General features: G+C 33.6%; 3 protein-coding genes across 8 annotated transcripts; 1 reads left to right on the top strand and 2 right to left on the bottom strand.

Moving 5' to 3' along the window:
* Nucleotides 1–6,841: 6,841 nt before the first annotated feature.
* On the bottom strand, nt 6,842–7,429 carry LOC104719128 (S-protein homolog 5-like). The gene has a single exon (XM_010436984.2). The coding sequence runs from the start codon at nt 7,376–7,378 to the stop codon at nt 6,920–6,922; it is 459 nt and encodes a 152-aa protein (XP_010435286.1). The 5' UTR covers nt 7,379–7,429; the 3' UTR covers nt 6,842–6,919.
* Nucleotides 7,430–15,745: 8,316 nt separating this feature from the next.
* LOC104719127 (uncharacterized) lies at nt 15,746–20,425 on the top strand. The gene is made up of 13 exons (XM_010436983.3): nt 15,746–16,028; nt 17,653–18,028; nt 18,135–18,208; nt 18,300–18,459; nt 18,546–18,570; nt 18,663–18,752; nt 18,852–19,023; nt 19,108–19,181; nt 19,326–19,395; nt 19,503–19,574; nt 19,663–19,796; nt 19,894–19,967; nt 20,053–20,425. The coding sequence occupies exons 2-13, from the start codon at nt 17,839–17,841 to the stop codon at nt 20,100–20,102; spliced, it is 1,185 nt and encodes a 394-aa protein (XP_010435285.2). The 5' UTR covers nt 15,746–16,028; nt 17,653–17,838; the 3' UTR covers nt 20,103–20,425.
* A 208-nt stretch (nt 20,426–20,633) lies between these two features.
* Nucleotides 20,634–24,779, bottom strand: LOC104719125 (uncharacterized). 6 transcript variants are annotated; one of them, XM_010436981.3, is made up of 13 exons: nt 24,478–24,779; nt 24,104–24,225; nt 23,949–24,010; nt 23,776–23,863; nt 23,602–23,663; nt 23,062–23,524; nt 22,476–22,877; nt 22,249–22,383; nt 22,055–22,162; nt 21,872–21,952; nt 21,458–21,590; nt 21,325–21,364; nt 20,634–21,187 (listed from the first exon to the last, which is right to left on the bottom strand). In XM_010436981.3, the coding sequence occupies exons 2-13, from the start codon at nt 24,200–24,202 to the stop codon at nt 21,052–21,054; spliced, it is 1,809 nt and encodes a 602-aa protein (XP_010435283.2). In that variant the 5' UTR covers nt 24,203–24,225; nt 24,478–24,779; the 3' UTR covers nt 20,634–21,051. The 6 variants fall into 6 exon arrangements, with proteins under 6 accessions (XP_010435283.2, XP_010435278.2, XP_010435280.2 ...); XM_010436976.3 differs by having other exon boundaries at nt 24,104–24,232; nt 24,459–24,758; XM_010436978.3 differs by having other exon boundaries at nt 24,104–24,232; nt 24,478–24,758.
* Nucleotides 24,780–26,422: the final 1,643 nt, after the last annotated feature.

Below are 26,422 nucleotides of genomic sequence, written 5' to 3'. Positions count from 1 at the left end.
GTTAATATTCGTCTGTAGCCAAAATCTCATGGAGCCAGAGGAAAGGTATGATAAAAAAAAAAAAAAAAAAAAAAAAAAAAAAAAACACACTTTGGAGAGCAACTTGCATTAATAGTTATATAATTTTAATCAAACTTATATAACTTATTTCCTGATCAGACAAGTTAAAAAATATTTATTATTGTAGTAAAATTTTCTTTCATATGCATGTCTTATGAAAATAAAATAAAGTTTTGATTCACATAAATTATTGAAAATTTATTAAAACAAAGACGAGTGTGCATTTTCTCATTAAAATTTATTTAAACAAAGACGAGTACAACCGATTACATAGACTGTTCGCAAAATATTCTGCAATGAAAAAAAATAATGTATTTTTTTTTTTTTACAAAACTGAAAGATGTTTTGAGAATTTTTTCTAAACGCAAACAAAAAATAAAATTTTCATTTGAAAGAACCAAGACTAAATAAATTTGGCATATATAAGAAGATATTGGACCATCTATGGAGAACAAATGGCATTAAGCATGAGCCACCACCACTCACCAGCAAGAAGAAAAGGAGAACCACATTCCTTTGCAATATCACTCTGTCAGGGTTGCGTTATAATACGGCAGAATCAATGTTTTTGTCATAACTATTCTATCACACCTAGTTACTACATCTACCTCTAAAAGTCAAATCTGTCTTTGGTTTTTGTGCTTTGATATTTACTAAAGGAAGGGACAATCTGTCGTACAAGACAAATACTATTGATCAGGACTACATGGATTAACTACCTTTTAAAATTTAAAGCAAATTGTATTCAAATTAATTCAAACATGGATCACATACTAGGTTCTCTATCAACTTGTATTCTATCATCCACCTTAAGTCAATGATTTTTATTTGTTCATGTGTATACTATGTTCGAGGTTCTGATTCTTTTGTTTTTTGGCCCGGGGACCAAATGTTGTACAATACTTGATAGATCGTAAAGATCAGTCAAGAATCTTGGATTTGGTTCTTTGCATGTCTTCCTGATACAAAATTCATCGATCTATTCATTGAAGTCTAAAAATATATTTTGTTAGAAGCCTTTTCAAGACACTAAAATTTAGAGGTTAGTGACACAAGTCGTATAAAATCTTTTCAACAAAATATAATTATCACTACTCTCCTCCGCTCTATGTCTAGTGCCCATGAGTAATATTGTCTATGCATCTAAACAAGAGTGTATCTATCATTATTTAAGCACATTTTATGAATCGGGTCAATGACCTTGACATAATAAACTCCCAATATCAAATTTGATATTAATAATTGTAACAATATTTATTATGTTGAAACTTCAACAACTAAAAAAAGATAAATCACAATTAGCTAACAATTTTTTTAACAGCTGCAATAGGCTGAACAACCAATGGATCTTTCAAGTAATCACAAAAACATAACTGTTGTTCTCTCAGTTTTTAACAACATCCCTTCGATGGTAGGCTTTTGATTGTTACTGCCGATTTACATATTTGAAGTTTTGTCACAACACATGCCGCTTTCATTTCTTCTCCCAAAATTATTGTTTTGGTTAGAGCCAAAGATGACAAAGCTAAGACGAGGGATAGTAATGTAATGAACTTCATGGCTTGAAACCTTAGTGATTTTCTTATATATCACTCTGTTTCACTTCTTGAAAATGTTTAAGATTTTGATTATGAAATGGTGAAAGGGATGTGAAGCTATATGTATAGAGAGGGTATGGAGAGATGGAGTAATGTTTTGCAATAGTCTTTTTTTTTTATTTTTTAAACGAAATGTTTTACAATAGTCAACTGTGCTTTTTTATCTTTTGGTAAAAGCTAGTGTTTTTTGTCTTTTTATTTAGCTTTGTGCATTTCATATCTATGTGATTTCATATCTATGTGACACATATTATTAATAAAAATGTCTAAAATTATCAAATATTTTAAAAATGTCATTTCATATTAATTGTTACTATAGTATATACATATATATATATATATATATCTTTTGGATTTCTGTACAATGCTAATCCATATACTTTTGGTATAAAAAAATTAATTACTTTTAAAAGTTTGAAAATCTTCAAACATTAATTTAACTTGTAAAATAATAATTGGTAAAGTAAATAAACAAAAAGAAGAAAAATATAAGTCAAATATGTTGGTTTATGTAAACCGGGTTACAGATTTAGATTGAATAAACTGGCATTAAAATATGGATCGTGAAAACGAAACGAAAACTAGTGGAGTTTCTTTTCCAAATCTCAAATTCACATATGGGCAGTAAGATGTACAAATGACACCTCTCAAGCATCTGAAGAAGGAGAATCTAATCATCAACCCCCGTTTTCAACATTTTGCGCCTCTTGTGGGATTTTTAACAGGTTATGCTCTACACCATCCTCTTCTTCTACCTATTTTTCTAATTAATAAAAATATATAATATTTCCATCTTTCTATAATGTTTCTAATATATGACATGTTTCTTTTTACATTATATTATTTGGTTTAGTTTTTAGTCTTTTTTTTTCTTTTCTTATATGAGTGTTTTACTGTTAGTGTCCTTCATTGATGAGACTGTAACTTTTCATTCACTAATCATCTTTTAGCATCATAACTCATATTGACACCAAAATGCATGCATGACAGTGACAGTAACACTATCCAATTTCAAAATAATGAATTGCATTACGAACAAAAAATAAAAACATTTTATTATCTAACCTAACTCAATGTCTAGTTGATTAGAACTTTTTCAGTTCAAACAAAAAAAAACAGTTTTCAACTAGCTATATATATACCAGGTGTATCTTAAACTCTCATCCATCATTGACAAAAAAAAAAAAAAAAAAAAAAAAACAATGATGCAAGAGAGTTTAAGATACATCCATATTTAGAGCTACGTTCACCTTATTGAATTCGCTTGACGAAGTAAGGAAGATCGATCAAAAACATAAAGAAGAAAGTAAGCCCTAGTCACCCTTGAGATCCCTCCGATCCGAATAAGAACCCTCCTGTGAACTTGGCTGAACTGAGGTATAGTGTAAGACACCTTTATCTTTCTCTAATCTACGTAATCCTAACTTTTCAAATTATACAACAAAAAATTTTAATATCAATAATATTGGAAATATCATTTCACTTTCACATATTAGTTTCAAATTATAATGATTAATTTGGAAATACGACAAACAAATAACAATATCATTTCAGTTGATTGCTACAACTGTTTTTTTTTCCGAAAATCATAATATACGACAATTGAACGTTTGATAACAAATAGGAAAATAATGTATTTGTTCTGCGTTGTAACATATTAGAAAAATTCTAATTTGTGATGTGGACATCATAATGAACAAAGATGATGAAGAAAATGCATTCTTTGTATCAGTTTTAGACCAATGACTAGAGTTAAACATAAGAAGATCAACGAAATACTTAACGAGCTGCTGCAAGATATTATGGACAAATTAAGAACATAGAAATACTCAAGCTCGGCTCAGAAGACAAGTCAATGTGTTAATGTTCAGATTTGGTATCTTAAATAGCACTATATGATATATCTATTAGGCTTATCATCGTTTGGCTACAATGATTACTAATCCTTTTATTTTTCTTTATAAAGTCAAAAGAGTGGGATTGTGTTTTCTTAGATTATACAGAAAAATTAAAGTTGTAGGTAGGAGTAGAAATATAGAGAATGATTAAAAGGATGAATCCGGAAGAATGGTATATAATGGGAAGACAATTCTTGGGTTTACCCTAGGAGTTATTCACCCCCTCTTAGTTAAGAAAACAAATTATTGATTAATGAAACAAATTCTGTATATCATTTATTTTAAAATTATTAAATTTAAGCATTATATTATAGTTTTAAATTATAACATCTAAACCCAAATAACTCTATTTTGTAAACCCAAAATAAAATATAATTTTCTTTAATTGTAAAATCTAAACCCCAACCACTATTTTATAAATCCAAACCGACATAATTTTGCTTTATTTTAAAATCTAAACCCTAACTACTATTTTGTAAACTCAAACCGACATATAATTTCGTTTAATTGTAAAATCTAAACCCTAACCACTCTTTTGTAAACCCAAACCGACATATAATTTCATTTAATAGTAAAATCTAAATCCTAAATTTTAACCACTCTTTTGTTAACCCTAACCAACATATAATTTTGTTTAATTGTAAAAACTAAACCCTAACCATTTTTTTGTAAACCCAAACCGATATATGATTTCGTTTAATTGTAAAATCTAAACTCTAATCATTATTTTATAAACCTAAACCTACATAATTTCCTTAAATCTACAGAATTAGTTTCCTTAACTTATTATGTATTTTTATTTTAATTTTGATTTATTTTATAAATATGATATGACATGAAAGTTTGTTGTATTTTGATTGGTTAATTAAGAGGAGCTGAATAAGAGTGGTTGAGCCCTACGGTGAACCCAAAAATTTTTCACAATGGGAAAAGTTGTTAAAGGTTATGATGTTGCTACCCATGTGCTTATCATCGTATCATACCTTAAGTGACTATACTCTCGTTATTAATTAACAACTAACTAATATAGCTTAAGCTCTAAACACTTTTTAGAAAGCATTGATAAGAAATGAGTTGAATGTTGTAATTTGGAAAGAATCTCATAGAAGGATGTGGTGATTCGGAGAGTGGTGTCCAACACTCCCATTTTGATAACTTTTTCTATGTTTTTTTTTCTTTTTTGAAAAATGTTTTTCTTTATGATTATTCCCATTGATAGGAGAGAGAAAAAAAATCGAAAGCACCTTATGAAGGATAATACATTAGGTTTTTTGGTGATTCGAACATCTGAATACGTGGTGTTTGTTTCAACATTATGAGATTGAGTTCAAAATATTTCTGTTTAGATGTCAAAAAAAAAAAAAAGATGATGTGTAGTTGCATCATAAGTATTTTGGATGTGAGAATTGAGTCGATAATAATAATTGGTTGTAAACTCTTTTACTCTTGTTTGAGCTACTAATAATTAGGGAATTTTATTTTAATTAATATGTGGTTGAAAAAATGATAATAATGATTGATCAAAAATACTTAACTTAAAATAAAAATATTATTGAATTAAGTATCAGTAAAATATTACTGATTTGTTGTCTTTGGTTTGATTTCTCTTCCCTAGATGTCAAGCTCGAACTATCGATCACTTTTGGTCTTCTTTGTTCCCCCAGGCGTCTCTTTGCTTATAGTTTCTATTATTGTTAAGGTTCAAGGACTCCGTAATCATGTTTATCGCTTGAGTATTTTATGTGCTTTGTTGGGTTTATAAATGGTAGCCTTGCTGGCTTGGAATTTTGCGTTGGTAACCATTTCTTTCTTTGATAGAGACTAGTAATATATATATAATAGAAATTCTAATAAATCTCACCAAAAGTTGTGTTTCTTCGATGTACCTTTTCGATAACTTTCTAAAAAAATTTGTAAAAAATTTAAATTGTGTGATTTGCAAAAAGTTGCGACTGTTCATTGTAACATTTTTTTTGTAAAGTTGCAACTGTTTATTATAGAGTTGTGTTTATTCGTATATTCGTATCTTTTGAAATCTATATATATTTGTCTGTTTGAGCTGTTATTCATTTTTTTGCCATCATACAAAATAATATAAAATTACAATCTCAACAATTTTTACATCTTTCTAAATTATTCTCTAGCATTCATTCTTTTAAAAGTAAAGAAAGTCCTCCAATTCTATATTTAACAAAAGATTTTTGGAATGATGAATATAATTTACAATTTTTAGTTAATTTTAAATATAAAAATTTAATAAAAATACCTAGAGTTTTCTCCAAGAGTGAGATGGATTATATAGTGAGTGTTTGAGTTTGACTTTTCAATATGGTAATAAAGATGTCTTCTATTTAAAATCAGTTTATATGGGTTATTAGGTATAATCAAGTGCAGACATAACAGTTGTGATTTCTCGTGGGTGGTACCATTTCGTAATATTTATATTTTTATTTGTTTTTTTTAATTCAAACGGTTGTATCTGTTCATTGTAGAGTGGTGTCTTTTCACTATATTTTATTTATATTTTTCATTAAAACTTTACGTTTTAATAGGTGTGCCTATTTAAATAGTCATGTCTTTTAAACTCTCTTTATATTTATCTCTTCCTCAGTAACTGATAAGTTCGTTGAAACAAATTTTTCATTTTATGTTAAATCTAAGTAACTGAATATTAATATCTAATATTCAATGTTATTCTATAATCTAACTTTTTAGAAATGATTATAGCAATAGAGAAATTTAATACAACTTAATATAAAATTTACAGTTGCGTATATTTATCATAATTTTCCATTAAAGGAATTTTTTAATATTTTAAAATAATCTCTAATAACAATATGAATATTTGTTGATACAGTTTAATTCATTATTAAATATAAATTTAATTATAGTTATTTAATAGAAAATTACATTTACTCATTGCAACCATTAGTTCAATATTCTCGGTTAGGATCATTTTGTTATAATGATTTTTTTAATTGTAGCTCTTTACTATCATTGTTCATAAAATATCTTATATATCTATAATATTTTTAACAATGTTTTTTGCAAAGTTGCTTCTATTCTGCATAATATTTTTTTTATAAATTTTTATTTTGATTGTTGTGTTTTTAGTAACCGTTTATGTTTAATGTTTATGTATTCAAACTATACTATTAATTTCATAATGTATAATTTTAAATTGATTTTTTTTTCTTTTTAAAATACTTCTCCCACTACATCGCAAATGGGTCTGAGTGTAATATATAAAATTATTTGTAAAAAAAAAAGAAAATTAACCAAAAATTCAAACACCAAATATTTTGATTTTATTACTTTTAATCAAGGAGGGATGCAAAACATGTATTGACTATTTTGAAATCACTAAGAATCCCATCTAAAACACTCAGGCTGGCCTCCGTCGCGTCTATCCCGACAAGGGGATAATTCAAAAATGTTCCAAATACATTCGCTGCAGACTCTGTATTTACCTCTTGGATTGTCGTCTCTATCTACTTTAAAAATATCAAACGTTGCTTTAGTATTTGGCCACTCAAAAGTGCAAGTGTACCTTGTCGTCTTACGAAGATTGACACGAAACTTGAAATCAAAACTAGCTCCAAAGGGCAGTGTTTTTACGCCTAAATCCTCCCCTTTGTTTGTACAATGCACAGTCATTGTTGCACGTGAGATCAATTTGTTAATGATAATAACATGTTTGGATGCGAATGGTAAAAACCCATTGGTGGATGAATGGTTTTCAAAAGCTGAAGATGCTTTTAGAAAAACAAGAAAAAAGATGGTTAGTGTGAAAATGAAAATTTGATTTGTTATAGAAGCCATGGGTGTGTTTTTTGTTTAAGGTGTGAGGATTATTTCTCTTGTTTAGGAGGAAGGATTTATAGATTGAATAACATTTATTGTTTTTTATTATTACTGAATCAAATATTGATTATTTATTGGGATTATGTGAAAATCTAATTTATAAATTAAAATAATTTATTGACAGTGTAATATAGGGAATCTAAACGTACAATCATTCATAATTAATAAGATATAAGCATCCTACATAAATCAATATATAATCTTTAAATAATTATTTTTTCTAACACATACTTCATATTCATAATTTTTCTATTTTTTGTCGCCTAAAAAACTATGACTTTTTCATTTAATTAGCAATTTCTTCATTAGGTAATTGTTTATATAGTTATTTATAACTATGTAATTTTGGTAACAAATTTGATATTTTTATTAGAAAGTTGTAGTCTGCTATTTTTTGAAGTTTTTATTTATTTATTAATATTATAGTTTACAGGTGGAGGGAACTACTTAATTTTAGGGAAAATCATATATATATATATATATATATATATTGTATTAAACTTAAAACCACTTTTAATTCATATAATAATATTGTCTCACACATTTTTATGTAACATCTATGCAAATTTGAGGAATATAAACAGAGTATATTATTTGACATTTAATATATGCAAATAAAACTAAAATTTAATTAATTATTTTTTTATTGAAATATTTATACTGCATCCAACATTATCATTTGTGACATCTATAAGGAATACAAAAAGAAATGACAGAGATATATTTTTTAGCATTAACTATATCAACAATTTAATTGATTCAAAAATATGTAACCACTGAGATTTACTCAATGACAGTTTTAGATAGTAGTATATTAGTATTATCTACCCAATTAAACACCACCGTTGAACTATTCAATTTTATGTGATACTAAAATAGTGCATTAAGCACAGGAATAAATCAAATCGAATAAAACTCTTTAAGCTAAGATACTTCTGGACCAGATATGTAAAAGAAAATAATTTAATTATATAGTACTAAGAAATTATCAACAATACCTCTAGTTTTAAAAGTATTCAACTATTAGTCAGTTTTTTTTTTTTAAGCAAATAACGTTTTTTAGATTTTAAAAAAAAAAAACACTCTGAATCCGTTAACGAAGGATGGGTTAGCTATCACATGCCTTAACTTCATCAATATGGTCAAAATATGTTTTACGCAAAACGTCTCACATTTATAACCCAAGATATACATTTGTGTCCATATTATCTGTTTTTATTTATCCAAATGTAGCATGTCCAATAAATCAGCAATTCTGATTGATGCTGTTTGACCAAAAACACAAAAACGAATTGAGAATTTATTTTGCTGATCTGTTTTCTACCAGATTTGGATTTGAACACAACATTCTACAGAATATATGATCTGCCACTAATAATATTGATTCGGGCTTTTGAAATTATTGTAAAAATATTAATATTGTTATGAAACTAGAGAGTTTAGAGGACGAAATCTCTTGTTCTTATTAATGATAATCGAATAAGGTTACATATATATAGTAGAGTATAAGGGCTAAAGCCCACACCGACATAGGACATAAGCTAATGGACTAATGGGCCTAAAGGCCATGACACATAGTATGGGCCGTACATGGGCCGTAAGGCCATGTCCTAATGGACTGTGAGCGGGCCGGTCTATAGAGTCCACTAAGTGTTTTACAACACTCCCCCTTGGACGAGATGACCGTGCCTATGTTGGATGGGATCGCTGCAATGTGCTTAGAGGATGCTGCCTCATTAAAACCTTACCAGGAAAACCCAATGGGACAAAACCTTGGTGAAGGAAAAAGAGTACAACACACATTGCTCCCCCTGATCCAAACATCACTCCAAGTCCTTAAGCCTCCGCATTCCAATCTTGTGCGTGAGCTTCTTGAACGTTGATGTCGGCAATGCTTTGGTGAAGAGATCGGCTGAGTTGTCGCATGATTGAATTTGCACCACTTGAACTTCAGTAAGATGTGCTTCGTCCGATCTCCCTTGATGTAACCTTCCTTGAGTTGTGCGATACAGGCCGAATTGTCCTCATATATGACCGTTGCTTCTTTGCTGTCGTCCATGCCGCTATCCGTCCATATATGTTGAGTCATCGAACAAAACGCACTAAACCTTCTTTGCTATAACCTGCATCAACAATACCAACTAAAACCTTCTTTGTTATAGTTAGTATAATATAAACCCAAATCTTACCTTCCTTGTAGGTAACATAATAAATACTTAATTTTTACTCTAGTGCCTTTGGGTTAGTCAAGAACTAATTCTTGATAGGAGGTTCACGGCAAAACTTATCTCTGGTCTAGTGTGGCTAGCCAAGATTAATTCTCCTATAGCACTGAGGTATGGCATTTCAGGACCGAGAACTTCCTCATTGTCCTTCTTTGGACCAATGGATCTTTATCCAAATCAATGCTCCTTACAACCATTGGGCTAGTCAATGGGTGAGCTTAGTCCTTAAAACTCTTGAGTACTTTTCTGTATATGCCTTTTGATGCACAAGGATTCTATCATTTATGTACTCAAGTTGTAACCCCAAACAGAATTTTTCTTCTTTTGCCTAGGTCTTTCATTTCAAATTCTTTCTTGTTTGGGCGATTTAACCAGGGGTTCCAAGGATGTTTAAACCATCCATATAGACTGCTATTATCACAAATCCTTTGTTTGCAAACTTCTTTATAAATATATGGACTGATGGGATCATCCTTATAGCTTTCTTTAGCTAGATACTAACTCAATCTATTGTACCATATACACCCACTTTGTTTCAGTCCATAAAGGTATTTGTCTAGCCTTATGCAGTATTTTCTCGAGAACCACTCTTATAATTGAGCTCTATACCCTCTGGTAATCTCATTTCATTTTCCAGTGGACCATGTAAGTATACGGTTTTAACATCCATTAGCCGTAAATCCAGTTTTTTTCTTTTATAGCCAGACTTATTAAAGTCGTTGCATCCATCACAGGGAGTAAGTCTCCTCATAATCTATTCCTGGTCTTTGAGAGAATCCTTGTGCTATAAGCCGTGCTTTATCTCACGTTTTCATTACTCTCATTTCTCTTTCTTACAAAGACCAACTTATGTCCAACTGGTTTATATCAAGTGTTGTCCTTAAGGTCGGACCAAACACATTTCTCTTCTTTAAAGAGTTTAACTCCACGTCAATGGCTTCTTTCTATTTTAGCCAATCTTTACTTTGAGTGCACTCTAATATAGACGTGAGTTTCTGATCCTCATTTACTTCAAGTGCTACCTTGCATGCAATTTTTTTCATTAATGTCGACATCTTTGCAGTTCCATTTTATTCTAGACATGATATGGTTTATCGAGCTCTTATCATTATTAATACCTTAAGGACCTTGAGGTTTAGCGTCCCAAACCTCATTGTTGGTACCTTAGGATTTGCCGCGGCCATGTCTATACTCTTTCCTTAACCTCGGTTTTATTTGCACCTTTCTTAGATTTCCGAAGGTTCTTTTCTATGGAACATATTGGTCTATTTAGACTCTGTAGCAACTTGATTATTGTGTTCCTTTTGAACATCAATACGTACTGGTGCATCACAAGCTGGTATGTACGATTTCATAATTCTCTTTGGGTCATTAAAGGAATCTTGGCAATTGAATAGCTAGCTTTTGCAAATGTATAATCTTGAGGATCTTGCCAATTTAAGGATGTTTGATTCCATAATATTTCTTTGACCAGCTTGTCTTTCTCTCCACCCAATATAGGGAATTCGGACTCAGCAAACTAACAATCCGTGTATTTGGCCACATATAAATCACCCATAGTTGGCTCAAGATACTTAACAATGGTGGGAGAATCATATCAATATATATTCCCATCCTCCTTTGAGGTCCCATCTTTGTTCTCTGTGATGATGCAATATAAACGGCACACCCGTATATTATTTTAGATGGGATATGTCTGGCTTATGACCCGTTATGCATTTGGGAATATTTATACTCACTAGATGGCCTGATGCGTATAAGTTCTATTGCATGTAATATTGTGTGTTCCCAAGCCGACACAAGAAGCTTCGACCTCATGAGTAATGGTCGAGCAATTTATTAAGTGCGTTTAATGAAGGATTCATCTAATCCATTCTCTGTATGTTCATGTGCCATAGGGTGGTCCACACTCCCCCCCATGGACATACCATTATTATTAAACGCTTGGGATATAAATTCACCAGCACTATCTAGACTTATAGTCTTAAGTGGAAAATTTCTTTAGTTACATTTGCTGGTGATGGCCTTATAAATGAGTTTCCCTTGTGTACATGCTACACACGTGAGATTGTAGGGATAACTCTTCTCTCTCTTAGGAGTGTGCCCATTTTTATTTAATATCAGCTTACGCATCACGTTAGAATCCGGATGGCCAATCCGGTCATGCCATAAAGTGAATTATTGAACATTTCGTTCATTACCATATTAGCCTCTATTATATTAATCTTAGCATGGTAAGAAAACCAGTGGCTAGTGCAGGTATAGGCTCTAGGACTTTCTTATGTCCATGGGTGATTAATATAGGAACTCTCTGTTTCCTTCACCCTTTATTTCAATATGGAAACCATTCAAATGAATGTCCTTAAAGCTCAATAAGCTTCTATTAGAGCTGGGTGATTATAATGCAACACTTAGTTCAAAATGTGTGCCATAAAATATATGCCTGGCCGTAGCCTTTACTTAGGCTTGATATACCCGCTTATCTTTGCTAATATTGGCTTTGTGTGGCTTAATCCACTATCCACCACACTTATTTTCTTGTCCTTAACCATTTCCAATAATGGACAAGAATTTATGTTTTAATATATATTAAAGGAAATAAAATAATTGGATTTAAATCAAAATAATAATTCAATCAAATTCAAAGCATAGAGATTAAATTAATACACCACATGAGTTTAAATATTTTTCTTTAGGCAATCAAAATCTCATAATCCAATTTAGGAGTTCTGCATGTCTTTATCTTATGGTTTTCTATACCATAATTATTATTACAAGTGGACTTGGTCTTATGTTGCGGATTTAGATAACCCGCAGCCTTTACCCCGACCACGGCCGAAGCCTAATCGGTTTCTATAGCCTTGACCATCATAATTATGTCTTTGGTAAGTCCCACGACCAGGACCACCATGTCCACTTCTTCCTCGGCCACGACCATACTTGTCTCTATGGACATAGATAGACTCATTAGTCTCTTTGGCTCTTTAGGCTCTTTAGGATTTTTCTTTGTCATGTCAACCTTGTGAGATTCATTGCACTTTTCATTTACACATCGGTGACAAACCGATTTAGCCTTGATTTGCGGTTTAAAGGACCCACGGCCCCTACCACCGCGGCCACGGCCACTACGGCCGTAACCATCAAAACGGCTTGCCTGGCCCCAACGACCACCACGTCCTCTGCCACCACGGCCATGGCCATAGTGTCCTTTTCTGTGGACGTAGTTGGTCTCCTTGGGCTCTTTTTCCGGTAATGGGGTTGTACCGGGAGGTCTCATAGCACTATTCATGAACAGCTCATTTTCACGGTACTGTTGCTGAAGTACTATATTGTGAGTACTAAAAGTAGACAAAGTCTTCTCTAGTAACTCTCTCTCCGTGACTTCAGTACCACATAACCTTAGGATTGAGACAATCTTAAAAGCTCTGAGTTATACTCATCCATGGATTGGAATTCCTAGATCCTTAGGTTTTTCGAATTGAACCTTTGGTAGGAGCACCATCTATTGGTGTCCATATTGTTTTTCAACTCTGTCCAAAGGTCAATAAGATTCTCAATGGTATGGTACTTGGTCCTTGAGACTCTCAGCAAGGTGATGGTGTGTATGCAAAATTGCCTTACATTTATTCTTTTAGTGCAACCATTATCATCCTTAATACACTCACATAGGTACTTTGATTTTACAAAACATGCACCCTATTATATCATGCGGTTTTTAAGACCGAACCATGTAATTCATTTGGATCATGCCATGCGGTGTTTAAAACCGAACCATGGAATCATTTTAGTCTTAGGTCATGCGGTATTTGAGACCGAAACATGCCTTGCCTTTACTTATAATTTCGAACTTAGGTCATGCGGTATTTGAGACCGAAACATGCCTTTATTCTACTCAATTTCGTGGCTTAATATGCATGAACAACAAACCTAGATAGGAACTAGCATGCATGCAATAATTTCCTTTTTCTAGATAAGATTTCCTTTTCTTAAGTTTTCTTTTTCTTTCTAGGATTTAGTAAATTTGTTTTAAGAGTTTTAGATAATTAGGAACTTATCCTAACCAATATTTTAATTTCTGATTTCATGTTATAATGTTTATAGAATTTTAACAAAAGTTTTAATTCAATCGGAAATACTCTTAGAACATTAAAGTTAATTTTACTTAAATTTTAGGATAATGATTTCGGTTTATGGAAGTTATCCTAATAATCCTAGAACAAGTTTCATGCTCGAGTTTTATGTTTCTCATGGCCGAAATTTACAGGAAATCTATGTTCAAGTTTATGCTTAAGAAATCCTAAGGATGAATTCATGCAGCCGATTCTATAACACCCTATACATGATCCGATTTTAAACATGATGCATGAATAATCCAAGTTTTAAATGCCCTAGAACAATTTGATCAATATCTCTCTTATGAATCTAACAATTTAGTTCTACGTTCTTATGCAACAATCAATCAAGCAAGCATAGACAATTAATCAATCAATCGGATTTTAAGCTTGATCTCTTTTGGTGCAGTTCACAAACAATCTAACAGCCCTATGCATCCGATTTTAAAGTTTTACAGGAATAGGACTCTTAAGATTTGTTTGTTGTGTACTTGGATGTTTTAGGGTTTAATAGCTTTAAAGTTTAAGTTCGATTATGTGGTTTTAAGGAGGTTTGATCATAGTCTACCTTCCACCGTTTGGGTCTGACCGGTTTTGATCTGGGAGCTAAAGACCTCAGATATACCTTTGATCGCGAACCACGAACCTCGATCCTTGTACTGCTATTGACCCGATTCTCGTCCCGCTCACGTACCGCTCTCATCCGGAACCGCGAACTACTATCGTCAGGAACCGCGAACCACGAACGTCAGGAATCGCGAACCGCGAACGTCAGGAACCGCGAACCGCGAACATCAGGAACCGCGAACCGCGAACGTCAGGAACCGCGAACCGCGAACGTCAGGAACCGCGAACCGCGAACCTCGAACGGAACTTCGATAAACTTTTGATTATGAACCTTGCTCGTCCTTGAACACGAACTGATCGCCGAACAGGAGCTTCCGCGAATAAGGGTTGAATCACGAACAAATCCCAAACAATGTCCTTCTCTTGAACAGAAACCGAACCGCTCACGAACAGGAAACGAACTTGGGTGGATCTCCGAACTGGAGCTTACCCCGGAACTTGCCGCGTAGAGGATCCAAAACTCGGGTGGATCTTCGAACATGAACTTACCCCGGATCCGCGGACGATGATGGATTCCGAACAAGGAATAATTGCCGAGAGTTTTGGATTATCACCGAGAGATCTCCGGACAGGAACTTACCCTGGACTGGCCGCGTACACGGACAGATATTGATCGCCGAATTTGGGCGGCGGTTTTTAGGGTTTTAGAGTAAGAGATAGAGGCGGCGGCCGATTAGGGTTTTAGGGTTTTAGGGAGGAGAGAAACGGCGGCTGCTTTTAGGTTTTTAGGGTTAGGGTTTTCTCAGCTGGCCTTAGAGGCTATCGTGCTGATAACGTGTTATGAAACTAGAGAGTTTAGGGGACGAAATCTCTTGTTCTTATTAATGATAATCGAATGAGGTTACATATATATAGTAGAGTACAAGGGCTAAAGCCCAAACCGATATAGGACATAAGCTAATGGACTAATGGGCCTAAAGGCCATGACACATGGTATGGGCCGTAAGGCCATGTCCTAATGGACTGTGAGCGGGCCGGTCTATAGAGTCCACTAAGTGTTTTACAACAAATATTGTTTTATATATCCATTTTTTACATTTCAACTGTTAAAGTTATAATTCTTTTACTTGAAAGATAGGAGGGCGTCGAGTGGAGACAGTAAACTTAACGGCGGGAAAGCAAAAGATAATCATACGAATTTGGTGACAAAACAACATTGTAAGAATAATTTTTTAACTTTAACCAAAAAGAAGAAGAAGAAAACTGTTAAAAAAGAAAAATGAAAAAAGTATCTTCATTATTGAATATGCTCAAAAATTAGGAAATTATAAACAAGATGTAATATATATATATATATATATATATATATATATATATATATATATATATATATATATATATATATATATATATATATAAATAAATAAAATGAGAGAAAAAAAGATCCACAATCTATATAATCTACGCATGCCATAGGCCCATTACACAACACCACATATATACTATTAAGAAGTGTTTTAAAAGAGAGAACAAAAGGCAAAAGATCAAACTCAAACGAAACACCAAAACCTGAAATCATTAATTTTTGTTTTTTTCTCTCTCTAATCTTTCTTTAAGTTTCTCATTTGTAAGTAAAACCTTTTACAAGAAACATTCTTCACATCTTCAGATCCGATCTTGAGCTTTTGCACCAGAAAGAAACAGGTTCTCTTCAATCTAATCTTCTTCGTTCTTTTTTTTTTTTGGATCTATCAGATTTAATTAGTAACATGCATGTGCTTGCTTGTTACTTGTTATATAATAATAACTACACGTACGCGTTTTTTTAAGTGTTCTGAGGAAAATGAATGGGGATTCGAGTTTTGTAGTATTTTTTTTCATTTGTTTTCTGGGATTCCAAACACTAGATTTCTTCTACAAAACCCAAAATGTTTAAATGAGTTTCTTGTTTTCAAAAGATTTGAGGCAGAGAGGGACCAGTCAATATTCACTTTTCCTTCTTTTTTATGTTTTTGTCCTCTCATCTCTTTGCTTTCTGCTAATTTATCTAGCTTTTTAAACAGATTATAACTTTAACATAATTAAACCTTAATTTATGGGTGATTAACTTAATATTTCCATGTACATGATGCTTCTCCTCTATGCTTCATTTATACGTTTTCTTTTTTTTTTTCTTTTTTTTTTTTCCTTACATGACAAAACTCAATTATGTAACAAAATCGTATTTTATTTATCTTATAATATTGAATAGTTTTTTTCTAGTATAATTAGAATACTAAATGTTGTTTAGTGTTGATTCTCTTAAAAACTAAAAGAGTAGTTTTGGAACTTATCTAACTTCTTAATCACTAGGTATCAACAACTCAACATGTTATACAATTTTGATATCTTTATTAATATCAAAGAAATTTGAGGGTCCTAGACTAGACTCATAATCTCCTTGAACAAGGACAAGAGGACGTTAGATTAGTTTCCTTTTTGTTGCCGATTTTGAAACTCTAAACCTTAAAAATTTGTTTTTTTAATGGCTAATTACTACACCGATCGAGCTATCAACATAAGTCAATTTTGATATTATTCTTATTATATGATCATATATAATATATAGTTTTTTCATATCATATTTCGGCTGATCTGTTGCTTTTTTGGTTAAATACTTTTCTAATTAAATTGTTTGAGAGGTAACCACTAACCACGGGTCTCACTCAATAAAGTGGACTTGTGAATCTCTTCTAAAAATATGTTTGCTTTTCTCAATTTCTGGTAGGCAAAAAAAGAAATGAAAAAAAGAAAAGCAAAAAGTGTATATGATGTGGCTCGATAGCATTAACAATTTGATCACTTGCATAAAAAGATTCGTTAGCCCAATAGCATCCGTACACGTTTCATTTTAGAATGCAAATTGTATACATTCATTCATCCCACCAAATAGTTATAAGGATTTGTTTCCTTTTTTTATCTCTTCTTTAAGCTTTCGTTTTAAAAGTTTCGTGGCCACTTCTTAGTTGTATTTCTGATATTTCATAAATACTTACTTCTATTGATTTCTAGGAGTTCAATAATTTTTAATATCTTATAGTTTAATACAACTTCATTCAAAGTATGATGGATTAGAGATTTCGTTGACGTTTGTGCCATATCAAAAGCATGCCTTCAAAAAAGTTCTTGTTAATTAGGCAAACTTGTACTGCACGTATTGTTTTATTGTCTTCTGCTTAACAAAAATACTTAACAAATATGCTTTCTGTTTAGAAAATGGATTCAGTGTGATTTGAGAGATTATAAACTTGATTTCTCGTTCCCTATATGTCATGGTTTCCTGTTTTAGGTTCTTTGTTCTGAAGGAAGACAGCTACACGCTTCTAGAGTGTCTTTCCTAGTGTTTAGTCCGGTCTTGTAATAACGGACGATCTCCTAAGGACCGGGAGATTCGGGTTTGATCGTATTGATCAGCCAAGCATATATGATTTTTCAATGTCATGAGGAAGAGAGAGTCTGCTAAGTTTAAAGACCTATGGAGACCGGTACAAGTATTGACAACAATAGCTATGAAGGAATCAAGAACGGTTCATGGTTTATCCAGTTTCGTAATGGCTGCAATCCATGGATGGCTAGATATGTGTATGGTCTGATATTTCTCTTGGCTAATCTGTTGGCTTGGGCCTTGCGCGATTATGGCCGAGGTGCCTTGACCGAAATGAGAAGTATGGTTTATCTAAGTCTCTACTCTTGCCTTATGAATTTTGACAATAGTGTTTTTTATTTTATTCAGATGAGTTGATGATTGTACACGTTTATTCATTATTGCAGAATTCAAGAATTGTAAAGATGGTGGAGAGTGTTTAGGGACTGAAGGAGTTTTACGAGTTAGCTTTGGATGTTTTGTATCCTTTTTCTTGACTCATTCATATTCATATACATACATTACCTTCATGGCTTGACAGACGTTTTTGACTTAACTGTGTTTTTTCATAGCTGTTCTATTTCATTATGTTTCTTTCAACCGTTGGCACATCGAAGATGCATTCAACGAGAGATAAATGGCATTCAGGATGGTGGTTTGCTAAGCTTTTCATGTGGCTTGGCTTAGTCATATTCCCTTTCTTGTTGCCTTCTTCCATTATTCAATTTTACGGTATACAAGCTAATCGCCCTCGTCAGAATTTTATTAGCATCATGACAAGTAATTAGAATGGCTTTTTTCTTTGCTTTGTTTTGCAGGAGAGGTTGCCCATTTTGGTGCAGGGTATAGTTTCTAATCCTATATCAGAAAGACAGAAACTATGTGATGGTTTAAAGTAATCACGGAAGCTACTCATTTACTGTCTTGTTTTATAGGGTCTTTCTCCTAATTCAGCTCATTAGTATCATCAGTTTCATTACATGGCTCAATGAATGTTTCCAAGCCCAAAAAGATGCAGAAAGATGGTGAGACCCCAATGAGACTGTTCCTTATATAGTTAGGATACATTATACAAAACGATGTGTGTGTTTTTTGATATATGAAGCTTTTTTTTTATGTTGCAGCCGAGTCCATGTGATGCTACTAGCTACTACTGCATACACTGTATGTATATTAGGGGTGATTTTGATGTACATATGGTATGTGCCTGACCCATCATGCCTTCTAAACATATTTTTCATCACATGGACTTTGTTCCTCATCCAACTCATGACAAGTATCTCTCTCCACCCCAAAGTGAGTACCGGTTTCGAGGTTCTAACAATAGTATTCTTCTGTCATTATGTGTTCTAACAAGTGATTTTTGTCTGCATATGACAGGTTAATGCTGGATTATTGACTCCGGCGCTTATGGGGCTTTATGTTGTGTTCATTTGCTGGTGCGCCATTCGAAGGCATGTTTCATTTTATCTTTATCTTTAATACTACAACCAGTACAAAAAACAATCAGATGAACATCTAGCAATTAGAGTGTAGTCTCCATGTATATATATATATATATATATATGATCAATAAAGTACTTGTGTCATATATACAGTGAGCCAGTAGGAGAAATTTGCAACAGAAAAGCGGAAGGTTCTAGCAAAACGGACTGGCTTACCATCATAGTAAAGAAATCTTAGACCTTTCCAAGCATCTTTTGGTGATCTTTTAGAATTTTTAAGATTATAAAGAATGTACTAAACGAGTTCTCAATATATATGTATTTTTGTAGAGCTTTGTTGTTGCACTACTTGCAATGGTAATCGCGACATTCTCCACGGGAGTAGATTCCCAATGTTTCCAGGTTTGTTTTTTATTACCTCTGCTAAGTTTGCTGCAAAACTACTCCAAAAGAGAAACTTGACTAATAAGCAAGTGACCTAATTTTACAGTTTAGAAAAGATGAGAATCATGAGGAAGATGCAATTTCTTACGGATACGGATTCTTCCATTTTGTGTTTGCTACCGGAGCGATGTACTTTGCAATGCTACTTGTTGGCTGGAACATTCATCATTCCATGAAAAAGTAACTCCTTGTTTTTTTGTATACCAAAACACTAAACTAACTAAATCTTATTAAAACTGTGTGGTTCGATAATTCGATACTCGGGTTTTCTTGTTAGGTGGACAATTGACGTGGGGTGGACAAGTACTTGGGTAAGGATAGTAAACGAATGGCTCGCGGTTGGCGTTTACAGTAAGTAAAGAAAAAATTATCTTCGACTCGTTTTTTAACAGGAATGAAGACAGTTTGTGATGTTTTGATGTAATGGTTGTTGCAGTTTGGATGTTAGTGGCTCCAATGGTACTGAAAAGCAGAGGAACTACATGAGAGATCACCAAAGAGAGCTTTTTGTCACCTCTAGTTTCATCTAAGTATTGTAGATTTGGCTGAAAAGTAGAAGAGACGATTAAGATTGGGGAACCTGTGTGAAAGCATCATATATTTGCATTGTAGTTTATTTTAGGATGAAAGAAAGGTTGATAAAAATATACAAATATAGCTATAGATTTAGTAATACTGTTGTCTGTGAGTGTGTGACCCTATAATCATGAACACGTGTACACATACATCTCTCTACATTTATACGTAACATAGTTGTAAAACTAGCAATTGGGTGCTAAAAAGCAACAAAACCCAAGTTTTAGTTTAAACTTGGAGCCATATCAAAGACTCCAAAGAAGAGGGTCTCTAACCTGAACAATAAAGAGAAGAGACTCTTCACTACAAGCCTAATGGAAAGAGAAGTAACGCATCTTTAGTCCTTAAGAAATAACTTAACTCTGTTTTTCAAGTTTGAGAAAAACAGAGTTGAGAGAGGAAGATAAACTTCACCAAATCTTAAAAGTCTCACAAAAGCAATTTCTAAACTGCCAATGTTCAATTTTGACAAGACTTTATGGTCAATGTGTAAACCCTTTTACAAAATCATCCAACACAAAAGGAGGAGCCTGAAGAACTTTCTAAACGACAAATAGCCCCAAAAAATAAAAAGAGATGAAAGACTTGCCAGTTACAATAAAACAACATCACAAGTGAAATGAAATATAGAAACACCAAAGAATAAATATCAAACCTATTTCAAAACATTTTGATGCTTATAAAAAATCATCTAACACTCACAAACCCAATTCTTTCTTCGTGATCATGGCTCGTACCTTCCTTCTTTCACCCTATTTTTAACCCATGTTTGTATTCAATTCGATACCTTATACTACACCTTAGAACACAAACACTAAAGCATCACATAGCTCTCTCGAGCTAATATTCTCGCTTTTTCTTACCCAAACGGGTTGCCTCCTGATTGGAAAGAAGGTGGGTTCAAAGGAACTGCAGCAGCAAACGAGCTTCCAAAATTTTGATATGTTTGTTGAGCATCATATGAAGCGTTCATGTCGCCGACTGGGCTTACATTGCTGCAAAAACCGAAAAGATAAAATAAGCAGAGGTTTCATCCAAATCTTGAGGAAGAGTGTTAAAAGCTTTTGTACGGAATCATGGGGATCAAGTTTAGAGCAAGCACTAATGGATTAATTGAATCAGAAGGTCATACCTAGGTGGCATGCTTCCTGGTAATGGAGGAGACATGTACCCTGAAAATGAAGAGCAAATAGTTCATCAAACAATTCATAAGAGTAAACACATCATTCAACAGCAGAGAATAACAATGTAATTGCATGCTTTACTTGGTGGCATTGCAGATGGATGGGCTGAGACTTGAGAAGGTATATTGAAATGATTGTGTATTCCTTGAGAAGGCATCATGCCTGAAGGAGGTAATGCACCTTGCAGAGGAGCCATGGAAGGGAATTGATTTTCCTGTACAGTATATCACATCAGTTTATCGTAATTACAAATCGACTATTGTATAGGTACTTTGGTAAGTCAAGTTTCTCGATTGTAGATGTTAACCGAGTAAAGTGAAAGGGTTAATCAACTAACTCATAAGCTAAGTTTTCGTAAGTATTTCATTAAGAGTTCAAGTCAACATATGCTCATCTGCCAAGTAGCAATTTCGCTAAAAGCTAATTTCCAAAACATGCTTGCTTTCACACAAAAATTATATATTATGGATAAGTCGAATGAGATAGAGGACATACCATTTGTGTTTGTGATGGCGGCCCAGTGCTGAAGTCAAAAGGGTTCATTGACTTGGGTGGCTGTGGGACATTCTGGTAAGGCTGTTGCAGGAAATAGAAGATTAATAATGACAAAGCAACAGGCTGGGATGTCATTGATGCTCAAATTCATTATGAATTTAGAAATTTATCAGAAAAACTGACCACGGGGTTATTATACTGCTGCATGCCATAGTGCATACCATGAGGTGGACCTGCTTGCCACCCAGGTACTGCTGCATGGTATGATGGGTAGTTTACAGCGAATAAATCCTGTAGACAGGTTAGCATGTCATTTACCCTCCCAAGGATGGTAAGATATAGAAAGCACAGGTCAAATGGCTAAATTAAATTGATACCGCTGGTAATTCGTTTCTTCCGGAAGGTTTAACCTCAGAAGACTGCAGGCCACCAGAATGGACTCCTTGAAGAGGTTGCAGTGACGGTGCACTCATTGATCTTTGTACATTAGATGCAAAGGCTGTGTTCCATGGCTGTTACAAAAATCCGACAAGCATAAGCACATTATATTTTGGAAGCAGAAATTTATGCAGTTCCATGAGAGATCATGCACTGAAGTGCCCACCTGTTCACTTGAATGTTCATTCGGAAATGGAGCAAAGATTTGTGACGTGGAATGACCAAGATGCCCAAGTCCGCTAGATGGTGTAGTCGTCTGACCAGGCACAGAAGAAGACACTGCCAACTGGGAGAGAAGTGAATCCAGTGTGTTTCCACTGGGTGGTGGTTGCGACACATTTAAACTAGGGGCACTGGGTGCAGCATCGAAAGATGCCCAGTTATCATTAGATGAAGTTGCAGGCTGTGGAGTAGGCTGAGGAGCGGTTGATTCTGGTGCTTGTATTGCAACAGATGGAGCAGGAGGTTCAAAATCAGTATCAAAATCAATCAGGCTTAAAGCAGGCTCCAGCTTCACTTCTGGCGGCTTCTCATTTGTGGACATTAAACTACTCAATGATGTACCTGACTGAAATAACACAAACAGAAAACATCAACATTTTTTCTTTCTTCCCAAGAATTAGATTGTATTACCACGAATGCATGTGCTACAACAATTTTATTTAGGAAAAGGGTCATGAATATAAACAGAGTATCAATGGCTCTTATAGACTTTACATCCTTCATGCACTGTGAAAAAGATGAAGCCAAACCTTTGCATGTGCGGAAGCATCAGTAATTCGGCTGACAGGGGGTTTTGGAGGCTCTCCCACACGAAGAGGAATAACACTGTCACCTAAAATTTCCCTAACAGGTCGAGCTACAGGAGGACTAGCTGAGCCCAAGTCTTTTACTTGTTCAGGTGATTGGGAGCCCTCGTCTGATGTTTTTTTACCCCCAAATCTATCCTCTCTGCGCCAATCATTCAGGATCTCAGGACGAGCAGGGCTTTTTCTGTTATTACCAACATTCCTGTTACTTGGCTCAAACCCTGGACTTCTCCCACCAGGACTTGATCTGTCGCTGTAACGACGATCATATACATCTTCATATGGCGGACTCCGAGAGCCACTAGAACTACGTGTCTCACTTGGAGGCTTGTCATCATTCTTCTCATTCGTATACCTTTTATTTACATATACATGTCTGATGAAGTCCCTTAACCGCTCTACATTACTAACAGAATAAAAGAACCAATCAGCCAATGTAAAACATCCATCATCTCTACAACAATAAGAGAAATTTTGTAATACCTGCCATCAGGCACTGACTGCCGCTGTTGATCAAGTCCTTTAAAATAAATCTCCTTAGCATGCTATATTACAAGGCAAAATCAATATCATAAGATACTAAAACCACAAATGCCAAGAAAAGAAAAAAATAAAAACTCATCAGTCATCAAAAGAAGAGAGATTTCGCTTGCGTACCTGATTTCCACCTTCTTTCAAAGCAATAACTTCTTGTGAGGTAAATTTCGCCATTGATATCGATTTAACACGGTGTGTAAACTCACGGCTGTTTCGAAATTCATATGAATAGATCAATAACATTTCCATGAACACTAACTATTACAAAAGAAGAATAGCGAGAAGATACTTACTGTATTCCACTGCAGTTAGTACAAACAAAAGTCCAGAAAGTAGTGCAAACATATTGTGGTCCCTAAGAAATGATATCAAGGTAAACAAAAGTCTCAAGTTTCCATTGAAATGATGAAAACAGTAACAAAAGGAAGAAGAAGAGCAAAAAACTTACAAGGCTGTTACAGTTTATACATCTCTTGTTCTCAGCAAGTTTGAGAAGACTCCTAATAATCTTTTCGTTCTTCTCGTCTTCTTTAACTCGATTAGCCATTTTACCGATTCCAAAAACACCACCTAGAAACTACACAAACATTAGTTTTAAGACTGAGAAAATTGCATATTTAGCTGAAATTAAGGAACTCAGTATCAGTACGTTGAGTCAACAATGGCAAAATCGAGTTCGGAGCAATACGAATTAGAGATTTATTCGTTCAATCTAGCCACCTCATAGACCTAAAGATCGATCACGCCTAAAGATATAGATCCAGAAACTGTAGAAGAGAAACGGGAGCAGAGAAGACGAGAACCTGAGAAGACGAGTCTTACTTTGTAGCTTTCAACGACGATCCCAATATCTGGAGATTTGATTCTTCTCTTTGTTGAATCAGAGAGAGAGAGAGAGAGAAAGAGAGAGAGAGAGTCTTTTGGTACAGCTAAGAATGGTCTGTGGGGTTAAGAGTTGAGATTTGAGGAAGGAGATGGACGGAAATAATTGACGGCGTTAGATGTGGAATAATACTAAAATGGACAAAGACCGGTGCTGATTGACTTGACGACGTCGACGGCTGTGGTCTGTCTCGTTGACGGGAAAATTTATTATAAAAGTCGACTAAAATATGGCTATCTATAGTTTTATAATTATGAAAGTTTTATTCGTTTATTTGCTTAAGTAATTAAATACGGTAGTAAACTACATACGTAATTTAATACAATCTAGTAAAATATTAGCAAGTTAATATATGTATTCAACTTTTAGGTAATGAAATTGATATGATCTATAAACTTAATTGTGCGCATCTAATTTTTAAGATTCTTTTTTTACTACTTCGTCTGTTTCAAACTACTTGTAGTTTTCTAAGGTTTTTTACACAAGATACAAAAAAAAAAAATTCCATTTATTTTTTTTCAATATATTTTCTATTCTATATATAGTAAAACCTCTATAAATTAATACTTTATAAATTAATAAATACTATAAATTAATAAATTTTGTTGGTTTTCGGAGGAATACAAAAACTATGTTGAGCTTCCGGTGTGCACTTATGGTAAGTGAGAATGCAATGCTGCTGCTTTGTGGAAAAAATTGCAATAGAGGAATAGAGTAAAGAAGTTTCTCTTGGGATTAAATGATTCTCAACGAATCAACTAACTAACAATATAACATTATATGTTAATAAACATGATGAAATATAATTTTTTACTGATGTGAAATAAGCAAAGTAACTATAACAGAATTGGAAGAAAACCGGTTAATGTTGTTTAATTAACTGGTTAATGTTGTTTAATGTTGCTGCTTTAGCCGGTTAATTAATCAATTTACATGGATGTAAAAGTTTACGATTTACATTTATATCTTTTATATTTTTAACATCAATACACAACGTTGAAAAACCAAACGTCACTATTTACCACAAGCCACTCTTTATATAGTACATTTCATACGTTCCTATTTTTCTATCTCTTCCTCTGATCTTCTCTTCTGGTTAGCAAAACTTAATGGCTATTCAAGAGCAAAACAAAGCTGATGAAGAAATGAAGAGATTGGCAGAACAACATCAGGTAGGCTTTTGCTTATTGTCTATAAAATCATTCACTTGAAAGGTAACTAATGTTAACGTTTTGGTGTTATTTCGTAGAGGGAAAAAGCTGAATTACATATGAAAGGCCTTGAGCTGATGAAAAAACTCGATGTTGTGAAGGCATTTGAGCTGGAGAAAGAGATCATGAGTGGCACGCTGCAGGTCATGTGACACATTCCTGGTATTGAGGAAGATACATAAAAACTAATGAAAAACTGAAGGTGGTTACTTTAAGATATGGTTATGCTTACGAAGACCATCAAGATGCGCGCAAAGGTTTGTTCAAAGTAAGCAATTCTAAGCCTCATGAACATTTTTGCTGTTGATCTAGTGAGATATCTACATCTCTTGCTGCTAGATATTAGTTTAGTTCCGTTCTATTAACACATGTGTCTAATGTAATAGCCTTTAATTTTGTTGCATAGGAAGGAACGAGTGTGCTAGTTCTCCCATGCAGAGCTTATAACATGGAAGGGACCCATGACGTGGGAGAGATAGAAGGAGTTCCAACAAGCGGAGTTCGACATATGGTTAGAAGAGAAAATTAGAAAGGATTCCCAGATGGGAGGAACGATGTTTGGTTTCTATAATTGTTTTTTTATCTACAAACAAATTAAGCATGTAACTCATATTTATATCTTTTACATTTATAGCATCAATACACAACGTTGAAACACCAAATGTCACCACTT

This window comes from Camelina sativa, chromosome 10 (assembly GCF_030686135.1).
Source record: "Camelina sativa cultivar CO46 ecotype springtype chromosome 10, ASM3068613v1".
Taxonomy (NCBI): Eukaryota; Viridiplantae; Streptophyta; class Magnoliopsida; order Brassicales; family Brassicaceae; genus Camelina; species Camelina sativa.
The sequence above is the reverse complement of the archived record's forward strand: the minus strand, read 5'-3'. Positions and strand labels throughout refer to the sequence as shown.